Consider the following 12349-nt stretch of genomic DNA (forward strand, 5'->3'; position numbering starts at 1 on the left):
TCTTTTGGAGTGATCAAAAACATACATATAATTAACAAGATGACATGAGGGAAGGAAAGAAAGTGTGTTTTTGTGTCTGCGCATGGCCATTTGAAACCTCCTGTCAAATGGAAGTGTTCCATGCTCGTTGCAGCTAGAATGTAGGTCGAATGTAGGTCGAATGTACGGCTGCATGCCATGCATATTCTGTATCAACTCCTTTCGCGTGCTATGTCTCTCGATGAAACTTGTGTTGACCATGGTATTGAAACTTTCAGTTGTCAGTATTCGAAAAATATTAAAAATTCACATGCTTATCCAGCTATTTATTGAAATACCCGACCTAATCTTAGGATTCTTCTGGAAGGTGATCAACGACGTGGTCGTTTCATCGGATGAATTACTCTAGAGCATCTATCCGATTCGTGAAGAAATATTGATCAAGATTTTGAATTGAAGCAGATGATTCTTATTCATTCAAGGAGATGAACCCGTAACTACCAGAACTAGGACCTCGTGGATCAAACTTGTGAGTACACTTGCGTCTGCAGATTTGCTGTTCTTTCTTGACTGTTTTAATTATTGGAATTAAATGGAGGATCATTTCCAGACGAGAGTCATATGTGCATTTCACCGTTTCCACCTCATACTATCAACATATTTTCGTAATGGGGAAATAAGTGACCACTCTGTGAGAGACCATTCATGGATTGCATGATACTTACACTCTCTACTGGGAGATCATGGGCAATTTTTGTAGAAATTCGAGAATTCGAATCACGCTGAGAACATTCAGTTTTACTGTAGAATCAGGCATTGGCCATACATCGTCCCACCTGAAAGAGGCTGAGGTTGTTGAAGATTAGACAGGTACTTCAGCTCGAGGTGGGAAGTTTTAGTGGCTCAATTTCAGGAATTGATTTATCATGGCGCCATTCTGGGAACCTGGCTAATACGTTGCTTCTCCGGCAGCTTTCCTTTCTTCCTTGAAGCTCCCCTTACACACTTACAACTTAAAGACTCAAGCTCGAAATTGGATCGATAGAAATTTTGAGTAAGTCACAAATCCTCCGCATATTTATTATAGAAACACTGACTTGCAAGAGAGCTCACCCTAAGAAGTTCTCCCAGAAATTGAGGAAGTCACCAGAAGTCCCTTGTACCTAGCAAAGCATCTGCAAGAATCTGCGACCTTTGTAATGGAGAACACAGCCCCACAGCCAACTAAGACTGGTCTTAAAGATTTCAACGTGGCTTCGTCTATCGAATCCGCATCCTCACCTTACCAACTCTATTACATTCGATTTTATTCTCCGACTTCAAACCCTCGTACTCCATCATCCTACGCTCGTGAGCACAAGATTTTCCTTCGCGACTTTATCCTACGACTTTCATGTGGTGCAACTGCTAACTCCTCAACTCTTTAGTTGGTTACCGTCCAAGATGGGGCAGTGGTCCTGTCGACGCATCTACCACAATCTACATCGGATGTGCACCTGGTACTGCAGGTAGAATTGCAGGAAAACCATATAGAAAAACAAACATCGCGGCGGAGAAAAGAGCAAGACAGGTACAAAGAGCAGATGTACATTGGCTGGGAAAAATCAATGATGTAGATAAGGTGGTGGCAATCATGGGAAGGGTGAGCTGGATTAATGGCACGGATATTGGTAAGGCGCAAAAGCTATGGTGTCAAAGAGTTGCTTTATGGATCAATTGGGATTGGACATGGGTTGTTGCTGGATGGGTTAGGTTGCCAAAAGATGAGGAGATGGCTAGGAGAATTTGGACTTTGGGAAGTTGAGGTATTGCTGATGCGCATGAAGTGATGGAGCTCATAAACTCGGTGCTTTTGCCAATTGATGATGGCAGTACTACTACCAATCAATTTCCGAAGACTGAAATTTTTTATGGCTTCCTGAACTAGAGAGCTTAGCATAGATTCTATCTTGAATGTAAAGCGTTGATTTTACTATAGTCAAATAACTACGTGATGAACTCATCATAAATCTTGATCTAGGAATAGCTTCAACGAATTTGAGGATTAAGCACACTTTGAATGTACAAATATAATATCTCAAATGCGCGATGATCTTGCCTTTTGGAGTATTTGATGATATATGATCACAGCGATTAATCTATTAAGCGCGTGATAAATTCGTGTGAAGGATGTCATTCGGTGAAGGGCATTGCTTACATAATATCCTTATCGAAGTCTCCGCTTCTGATAAGTTGCAAAAATAATTTCATGTCCAAGCAAATTGAACTTCAAGAAACAACTTTTTTTATCATTCTATTTCTATACTCACAAAACCAATCATGAAGCGTAAACTCGATGCCAATGATGTCCCTGTACCGACAGAAGAATCCGATACCACAAAGGAGAATGTCACTTTCGCTAGTTTAGGACTGGATGCGCGTCTACTCCAAGGAATCGCAAAGCAAAACTTTCAATCCCCAACACTCGTACAAAGCAAAGCGATTCCGCTCACATTGGAAGGCCGCGATGTCTTAGCTAGAGCAAAGACTGGGTCCGGAAAAACTGCTGCTTACTTACTACCAATCCTTCATTCGATATTAAAGAGAAAGGAGGTATGGATTTCAATCGTCTTACGAAATAATCACACAGACTGACCGTTTTAGCTTTCACCCACCCAATGCACGACCGCCCTCATTCTTGTACCTACTCGAGAACTTGCGGATCAAGTCTACAAAACAGTTGAATCTTTTACAACATTCTGTGCGAAAGATATCCGAGCAGTCAACCTCACCCAGCGAGTTTCCGATGCAGTTCAACGATCACTTCTTGCAGATTCCCCAGATATCGTGATTGCGACACCTGCGAGAGCTTCGCTAAATGCCAACACCTCTGCACTTTCCCTCGCAAATCTTACACACATGGTAATTGATGAAGCCGATTTGGTTTTATCTTATGGTTATGATGGGGATTTGCAAAATGTTGCAAAAATTATGCCCAAGGGTGTTCAAACTGTTTTGATGAGCGCTACATTGACGAGTGAGGTTGAAACTTTGAAAGGATTATTCTGTAGGAACCCTGAGGTACTGAAATTGGAGGAAGCAGAGGATGAGGGAGAAGGCGTTAGCCAATTTGTTGTGAAGTAAGATTTTTTCTACTAGTTTGTACGATGGATGCTAACAAGTAATAGATGCGCCGAAGACGAGAAGTTCCTTCTAACATATGTCATATTCAAATTGAAACTTATAAAAGGGAAATGTATCATATTTGTTGGTGACATCGATAGATGTTATCGATTGAAATTATTTTTGGAGCAATTCGGAACAAGAAGTTGTATTCTCAACTCACAATTACCTGTCAACTCACGTATCCATGTCGTCGAAGAATTCAACAAGAACGTTTATGATATCATCATTGCTTCGGATGAGCACGAAGTTTTGGGAGATGAGGACGAACCCAAATCTAAGGATGCAGAAGAAGCTGAAGGGGATGATGCTGGTGAAGAGAAAGAAGACTCAAAGGATGCAAAGAAGGAAACCAAGCAACCCTCGAAGAAAAAGCAAAAGACTGGAAAGAAGGATAAAGAATACGGAGTATCGCGAGGAATTGACTTCAAGAACGTTGCTTGCGTTCTTAATTTCGATCTTCCAACATCGTCCAAATCATACACCCATAGAATTGGCCGAACCGCTCGAGCAGGCCAGACAGGAATGGCACTATCATTCGTTATCCCATCTAACCAATATCGAAAACACAAACCGACTAGCATTGAATCGGCGAAAAACGACGAGAAAGTTTTGGCGAAGATTGTCAAGCATCAAGCGAAGAAGGGCAAAGAGGTCAAACCATATAATTTTGATATGAAGCAAGTGGACGCTTTCCGATACAGAATGGGTGATGCACTACGAGCTGTTACGAGTATTGCGGTCCAGGAAGCAAAAACCCGAGAAATTAGACAGGAATTGATGAAGAGTGACAAGCTCAAACGTCATTTTGAAGAGAACCCAAGCGACTTGTATCATCTTCGTCACGATGGGGAATTACGACCTGCTAGAGTACAAGCACATTTGAAGCATGTGCCGGATTATCTGCTTCCAAAGGAAGGCAAGAAAGGAATTACCGGTGGAGATATTGGATTTGTGGGAATGCACAAAACGACTGAAAATAGAATTAGAAAGGCTAGGGCGGCCCATAAGGCGAAGGGACGAGGAAAAGGAAGGAAATCAGACCCTTTGAAAACTTTCAAGGCGAAGTCGAAGAAGTAATTAATTAGCACTGTATTGAATAAGATACCATTTTTGTCGGGACTGCGGTCAAGATACTGTGATGGCGTGTTGTTGCGAGGGTAGGCGTTAGCGTTCAAAACGTAGCTTTTAATTTTCGATAACTGATTCAACGGAAGTCTTGATCTCACAATGTGTCATTGTTTACGGTATTTCAAAGTTTTCATCTCCGCACCTCTGTACACATTTTTTACGATAAGTTTAGCTAATCCGAGTAGCTCCTCTCTTACCTTGTCATTCGTCTAAGCAAAGATCACAGCTTCTCATTTTGCGGCACTTCTAAAGAGAGCTTCAGCTAAACTTTCCAATGTCCAAACGGTACTCGACGAACAGTACTTGCCAGCATCTCCTCATACAAGCTTTACAATCGTTGTCCACTGCGAAATAGAAGAATGATGGGCATCGAGATCGTAATTTGGACTGATTACTATGCGATTGGCCGGGTTCTCGATTCGGTTAAGTCACATGCATTAATCCAATCATATCATTTCAATTCGTCTCGTCCGATGATCGAGTTGATTTTGTTGCACGTCTGATCTTCGTGGATATATCCAAGAAGCATACGAACTCTAATTTGGTCACGTGATCATGGTTGGAACGACACTTTCGAAGTTGAAGCTCTGGGGTTTCTGATTTTCAGGCTGGGTTTGCAATGGTGTTTTTGCTCGCCATTAGGATCGTTCCAGACACGACACTGTAGTTGTGCTGTGATGACGGGCTATTCTTGGTAGAGATCAGGGATCTTCTTGCTAGGTAGTGTCCTAATCTAATTTCATCTCAATTGGGGCATTGGCATGAATCAGCCTGCTTGAGACAGGATGAGTCGAGGTGAGATTGATCTTCAAGAAAACCGATTCGGAAGTTGATCATGGTAGGTATGGATGACCATAGGGCTTGATATCTAGAATACAATTCCATGTTTCGATAAGTGTTGGTCATCAACTGGATCCCTCCCTCTCCACATCTTTTCCCTTAGAATATTAATAAATACTTGAAGCGGAAGAGTATTCACTGAGGCATCGAACTCTTAAGACGCTTTGTAAATAGAATTATGGGTGGAAATGAAACAGATTTATATGCCTAGGTAGGTATATCATTGAGTATTGAGTATAACTAGCCATTCATCTCTATATTTCTTTTGTAGATTCCAGAGATCGGCCAGACGAATACTTATGATGTACTAAAATTGGCTACTAAATTGAATGATTATATTGAGCTGGAAAATCTATAGTTTCAAGGAGTATTCGATATACTTTACTTACCAAGTCTTTTCATGGTGAAGTATAAATAGTGTGAGATGAAGTCCATACCACACAATCACGAATTCAAGTTGTTGTTGTCGAAAGACTGTCAATTCACTAAATGAGCAAATTCATCAGTATTCCTTTCTAGCTCCACTCTCTCACTCAAAGTTCTGAACAAATGAATAGTAGCTGGTAGTCGTTGACAACTTCATTCTCCATTCGCTGAAACGAGGCTTAACAGATATTCTAAAGATTGGCACTTTTCATTTCACATTTTGACCTTTTGAACTTCATTCGGAATATATCTTTGTTGAGAAGCGGGGTAAGTGACCGTCTGAAGGTGGTTTGGGTCATCTACATTGATACGTATTCACCCAGCCGAATCTCGTTTAATTCATTTGGAGGAACCCTGAGACTTATTATTCGAGGTCTGCATCTCTTTCAATTTCCTCTCTTCTCTTTCTAACTTTTTGTTTTACACTTCCACATAAATTTTTTCAGACGGCATTATCTTCGGTCGACCTTTTGCTCTTCATAACTAGTCTATCCTATTGGGGGGCGCTGGTCGCCGCACCAGTCAAGGTATACAACTAGTCTTCCTAAAATCTTGATGCTATAACTTAGTCGCTTCACTTTTCGTGATTCAACCACAATTACAAAGCATTACCAGATTCCGAGTAAGTTTTTGACTTTATCAAAGACAAAAGAATGCAATAATCTATCTGCTCTCCTTGTTTCGAAGTATCTAATGATATCTTTCGATAAAGTCTTACCATTTCAGAGCTCGGTATTGCGATTCTGACTTCTCCCTTCTCTTGTTCATCTTTACACAAAAATCTTGCTACGTACTTTCACACAACAACTTCCAATCTTTCAAGGTTTATTGTGAACTTCTACTGACGACTTGATAGATCTAACACATTCAGCTCACTTCTCTTTGTCGACTTTGACCTAAAGCTGTAACTCATCACTTCATATCTACATTACAAACGCTTTCATCTTTCAATAAATTTTTACAGAACATTGATGTCGAAAATGGAGCTTGACGATACTTGGGATCCTGATCCCTTGCCAAGTTGCAGTTCTAGGAACCAATCTCAGCCTCGATTGAAAAATGAAAAAACACATCACTCTCAAGCACAACCGGAGCCACAGCATCAATATTACCAGCAATTGAAAACTTCCAACTCACAACGCAGAGGTCGGAACGCGCCCATGAAGCTTTATCAAACCTTTTCAGACGATGAAAGCTCATCTGATGAATACCCTATCGTCTTGCAACAACCGCAGATCAATCATAAAAGAGTGATAAGCCCGGCTCAACCTGCGCGGGACAGAAGGAAGCGACATCAGAGTGAGCACCCAAGTCGCATTGAACGTGACCGCACGACAAACGCAGAGGAGGTTGTATATGATCAAATCTCTGAAATCTCACGGTCTCGCAATAAATCCGTTGCCCGCAATGATGCTCGACATAAGGTTAGGACAAATGATGTATTCGAAGGTTATCAAATTGTCGAAAATTCCGCGGCAGTTAGTAAAAAATCAATCGCTCGTAGCCGTTCACGTGCAGGAGACTTATACGATGATCAAGGTTATGCTATAATGGAGGGTTACAATCAGCAATTCGACAGGCAATTAAGTGTCTTTCCAGCGCAGAATAATGCTCAAACTAAGAGGCGCATGAAGGAGGAGCCAACCTACGTATCTATGCAACCTAGCACAGATGCTCACAAGACAGCTGGTAGAAGTCGCAAAGGAACTTCAAGAGTCAATCAGGAATCAGTTGGTACACCCAAGCAAAGGCAACGTCATAGTCAATCTCGTCCACAAAGTTTAGCCCCGCGAATCTCCAAGGACAATAGCGATATTCAATATCTGGGCACTGAAAATGTTACATACAGTGTCAGAGCCCAGAGACAAGAAGAGGAGCACCAACTTCGCTCGCCATTATGGTCAAGCCATGATTCTGCTTTACCCAAATCATCCTCTGCTGACAGGTTGCAATGGAGAATTGACAAGCCCAACTCCATAAAGCCACCCCCACACACGCCAAAGAATCAGTCAGGGAAAATCAGATCAGTTGCGTCTAATAGCTTACAGAAGAATCCAAGTCAAGCCCGAACAATTGATTATGGTCCTATTGATGATGATGATATCTACGAGACACCATTGGAACATGATCTTCGCCGAAGGTCCAAGTCTCACGTGGGGGGTCATAACGGTCCCATGAACTTCATAAATGCTCTACCTAAATCTAGTGTATTTCGAAGAGAGAATTCTGAAGTCACAGAACAGGTTCATCAAACTCCATCCAGTGATTCAAATAGATCTAACAAGTCGGGAGTCACTATCGATCTCGTTACGCCAGAAGGTAGTCTTTGTGCCCGCAGTTCAATACCTTTTATACCTCAGCACTGGACTCCAACGAGAAGAGGCCCGATCAGAGTATCGACTCCCATGGAACCCTCTGATCAAGATGGTCTCGGCGCTAAAAGTGAACAACAACCTGGTCAAAATACTCATCAGCAACAAGCCATTGGATCCAGCCCTAACAAGGGACAGCAACCTGAAGAAAATATTCGTCAACGACAAGCAGCTGAGAAGATTATCCGACAAGAACTCAATGCTGACAATCAGGCTTTGCAAGAAGAGCTATTCGGAGAAGTTATTGGCGAGACTGTGGAAGAAAAGAGAGAGCTTGAGGAAGCTAAACGTTTGGAAGCTCAAAGATTGCGGGAAGAAAAAGAGAAGCAAGCTCTCATTGATGCCGAGAGGAAGCGGAAGAAGAATGAAGCAAGAGACAAGAAAGAGAGCGAGAGGAAAGCGGCTGAGCAGGCCGAGAAGGAGAAAGAGGTAGCAGCCAAAAAAGCCAAACGCGGCGCCGAACGCCATCATCAATCCTTGAAAGAACAACAGAATGCAGATGAGAGACGTAAGGCTGCAAATAAGTTACTACAAGAGAAGAGAGAAAAGGATTTGGCTGCGGCCAAAGCTGCCGAGGAAAAAGCCCAAGCTGCAGAAAAGGAAAGGAAAGAGAATGATTCTAAGTTTGAGCAAATGAAACGTCAATTGGAAAAGCTTGAGTCGCAAGTCAAGGCAAAATCAATTGCGGAATTGAAACCTGCGAGAAAGTCTACGACCGTGGAGGGTATTCCAAACAAAGTGAACTCTCTGCCTCCTCAAGTCACACTTTCAACAAGCATGGAAATTGACAGGGAAGATCCATTATCCACTATACAAGCCCAAATAACACCTTTGGATGCTACTTCAAACACAGAAAAGACTTTACCTCCTCAAATCACACTTCCAATTAACACCGAAGTCGAGGATGACGATTCGCTGTTCGTTTCAGACAATCGAAAGACAGTTGTAGAAGCCACTCCAGAACGGCAAATTTCGAATGGTCTTCAAAGTGCCACAGGAAGTTTTAGTAGTGACTCGACAATTGTTCAGTCTTTAGAGGATGATCGACCTCCTGCTAGTATGACTGAAATCTTTGCCAAAACGATTCAAATGTCAAGTGGTGACAAGACTCTTGAAGATAGAGATGCTGAGCGTGAAGCTATTCGCAAAAATAGAGCAAACGAGACTGCAGCTGCCAAGCAAAAACGAGCCAAGTCCATACCCATGGAGCCAAACCCTGAAATAGTTGCTCGTAAAGCTGCTCCGCAGACAACTCCTAAAGCGCCAACGAAAAGCCAGGCAAAGAAGAAACGGACCCAGTCGCTGACAAAATTATTGGGAGGTGCCATATTCAGTGTCAAGTTACAGCCCTTACCCGGACACGAGTGCGAAGGGTACACTCCTCGCGAACAACCAGAAAATCCTCAGAGTTCCACTGAGAAATCTACTACGGAGCTTGTAGTCTCGAAACCACGTCCACTCCCAATGCCTCTACCTCCCCCTCTTCCCCTACCAGTAAGGTCTACAACTACATCAAGTAGACCGGAAACTCGTCTGATTTCACAAGCAGAGCGAGAGGAAATTGAAGCTAATCGCCAAAGAGTCCAGGCTGCGGCACAAGCTCGGAAGGAAAACTCGAACAGAGCAAGATTGGAGGAGAAAAAAGCTGCATCTGCGAAAAAGAGAACAGTTGAATATCGCAAGAGGAAAGAAAAAGAACTTATTGAAGAGGCTCGTAAAGAAGGCAGAATATTAGGTGAGTCTGAGCTGGAAGCTAGGCTTAACAAGTTGATGGAGAAGCGAGAGGTATGTTTCCATAATGACTCACAGTTATACATTTTCACTAATCCGATTTTCAAGCGCGAGATAAACCGAAAAAAAAATCGTGCGGGAGAAAAGATTTCATCGAATGAGCATGAACATGAACATGAATCTGCTTCTGGCACCAGCATACCCGACGATCCTGGCAGGGTGGTTACACAAGTCTCACCCTCCGACACTGCCAGTGATTCTAATCAAATTGAAGAAGATGATGATTCTCTGACTCGAGGCTTGAAAGAGCATAAAATCAAAACGGCTGAGGTATTGAGAGAACGAGCGCAATCTTATGCAGCTCGACGTATCCAACCACAACCAGTTAACAAACTGGAACCAATTTTCGACTCGGACGAGTCGGAAGAGTCTGAAGAGGATCCGATTGATGATGAAACTCTGGAAATATTGATGGAACAGGCTCGAAAAAATAAGGCTCTTACAGAGGTTGCGAAGGCTGGCGAAAACAACGATGAGAGCCTATCAGAAACTCGGACTCAGGAAGAGATCACTCTTGAGAAAGAGATAGAAGATCTTTTCGTAGAAGATTCAGATGCCGAAGGAGAGTCTGAGGAAGCAACCCCTACGCTCAATCCCGATGAACATAGTGCCCAGATCGTCCCACCAATGCCAAATATGACGAGTTACTTTGAGGGGCAATCCGCTCCAAGATCTTCCAGTAACCTAGGAACTCAATCACCGTTACTTGGAGGCCCGAGCCAACTAATCAGAACAGTACCTCACAAGCCTCAGCAGCCTGCATCATATAAAATGGTCAATTTATATATGGTCATGACACAGGTGACACTTCATGAACACGAAGATGAAGCAGTTCTCAAGAAGAAGTTCTTTGATCTTGAAAAGGCCAACAAGCATGCACAGATGCTTGTCAACGAATGGAGAACCAAAATGTTTAGACAACAGGAAATTCTGGAGAAGTGGGATTCTGATCGCATGTATCATGGTGAAATTATTCACGATGAAAAGAAGACTACCAAGGTCTTTGTCACATTTAAGCCGATGAACACCGAAGATGTTGACAGATACGATCCAACACTGGTGCGCCCGATTTTTGCTAATCGATATTACACGATTCGATTTGAGAAAGTCGTTGAGGAAATTGACTCCGAAACTCAAAAAGTCTGCATGATAGACCGTACTGCTGGCTTTGCAGACGCGAGCAAGCTATACACGGTTTTGGAAATGGCGAATCATGCTGCTGCCGAGTACCTCGCCAAGGAAGTCAAACCTAAAGAAGAGGAGCATCATACTGCGTTTGTAGAAGAACTGCTTCCACAAGTGAGGACAGAGAGAGACTCTTGCAACGAATCGGGTTCAAAGTTTTATTGCTCGCTAGAGGATGATTCGGTTCCTTGGGCTGATTTTAAATCATTCGAAGTCAGTGTGGAACTTTGGAGGACTGAGGGCCCGATTAATTAAGAAGAAAACAGCGGACATGCTCGCCCCATCATCTTCTATCATGAATGCAAATTGCTTACTGAAACGATTATCATCGCTCATTTTCTTACCACCACAAAACTATTATTTTCATCAAATCCTTTTTTTTTGCCGCAAACTTTGCACATCTTCAGATACTTACACGATATCCGTTCCAACACCACACACGCTCACTACAGATAATATCGACCATTTCGTCAACACTTTCGCACTTCACATCATCCCTGATATAACATCAGATTCAACCCATGCTTCACACCAAAATTAACATATCATTATTATTCCAGCGCATTAAATTCAACATCAAATCAACCATCATCGCAATCACATTCGCCTAACCAACAACAAATTTTTATTATCAATAAACAAATAATACAGTCAGAGAAGAAAATGCAGAAGTCAGTTCAACCATTAGACGTTCGAGGGTAGTAATGACACGAACAACTCTTGGAGGACTCATCGATGAGTTTATTTCTTACTGTTTATTAATAGGAAGGGCGAAAGATTTGGGTATTCTATTTTACTTTATCTGCTTTTTATTACTCTTTTGCTTTTACTCCGAAATTCGGGGCGAGAGGTTCCGCAAGCTTTTCGGGGAAGGGGGATAGTAATGGGATCGAGTAGGGAGTGGAAGGGGTGAGACCATAGGCGGGCAGAGAAAAGGGGTGAGTTTGTGCCAAGCAAAGTACATGTGCTGGGGAAAAGCTACGTGAGAGGAAGGGAGATCGATTAGTGAAGCGAGAATAACAGCTTTTCTTTTTTCGTCGTTGTTTTAATGAAAAATTATCAATACTGCTTCTTGAAAAACCCAGGCAGTTGTTGTCGAATCCCGAGCCTTTGTGATAATGATTAAGTGATGACACAGCAAATGATTGTTCAAACTTTTGGTTGTATAATGGCAGGCAAGATACTAATTCTTTGAAATACTTGTACCTTCAAAGTTCAAGCTTTATTGTCGTAGCGCTCAATTAATTTCTAGTGACTTATATGAGCTTTTGAAATACATGTTTAGGGGCTTCGGGACTAAACAGATACGGCCAAACGAGACTCTCATTTTGAGTGACTGATCCACGATTTATGAAATGGAATTCGACAGTAACAAAGAAGAGACGGTAATGACAATCGATGTTGGAAAGACATCGAATTAGAGCCTCCTTTTAGGTATAGTGCACGAACAATTCAAGAACATG

The 12349-nt window shown here is 42.3% G+C and overlaps 3 protein-coding genes across 3 annotated transcripts; all 3 read left to right on the forward strand.

Annotated features, from left to right (window-relative positions):
- Positions 1-1178: 1178 nt before the first annotated feature.
- EAE97_005224 (uncharacterized protein) lies at positions 1179-1783 on the forward strand (the record flags this gene model as incomplete). The annotated part of the gene is made up of 2 exons (XM_038875736.1): positions 1179-1329; positions 1407-1783. The coding sequence occupies 2 exons, from the start codon at positions 1179-1181 to the stop codon at positions 1781-1783; spliced, it is 528 nt and encodes a 175-aa protein (XP_038733073.1).
- Positions 1784-2298: 515 nt separating this feature from the next.
- EAE97_005225 (uncharacterized protein) lies at positions 2299-4221 on the forward strand (the record flags this gene model as incomplete). Its single annotated transcript, XM_038875737.1, has 3 exons — positions 2299-2571; positions 2623-3098; positions 3147-4221. The coding sequence occupies 3 exons, from the start codon at positions 2299-2301 to the stop codon at positions 4219-4221; spliced, it is 1824 nt and encodes a 607-aa protein (XP_038733074.1).
- A 2297-nt stretch (positions 4222-6518) lies between these two features.
- EAE97_005226 (uncharacterized protein) lies at positions 6519-11141 on the forward strand (the record flags this gene model as incomplete). The annotated part of the gene is made up of 2 exons (XM_038875738.1): positions 6519-9695; positions 9750-11141. The coding sequence occupies 2 exons, from the start codon at positions 6519-6521 to the stop codon at positions 11139-11141; spliced, it is 4569 nt and encodes a 1522-aa protein (XP_038733075.1).
- Between the last annotated feature and the right edge of the window lie 1208 nt (positions 11142-12349).

The sequence above is a fragment of the Botrytis byssoidea genome (assembly GCF_014898295.1).
Source record: "Botrytis byssoidea strain MUCL 94 chromosome Unknown BBYS_009, whole genome shotgun sequence".
NCBI classification, from domain to species: domain Eukaryota; kingdom Fungi; phylum Ascomycota; class Leotiomycetes; order Helotiales; family Sclerotiniaceae; genus Botrytis; species Botrytis byssoidea.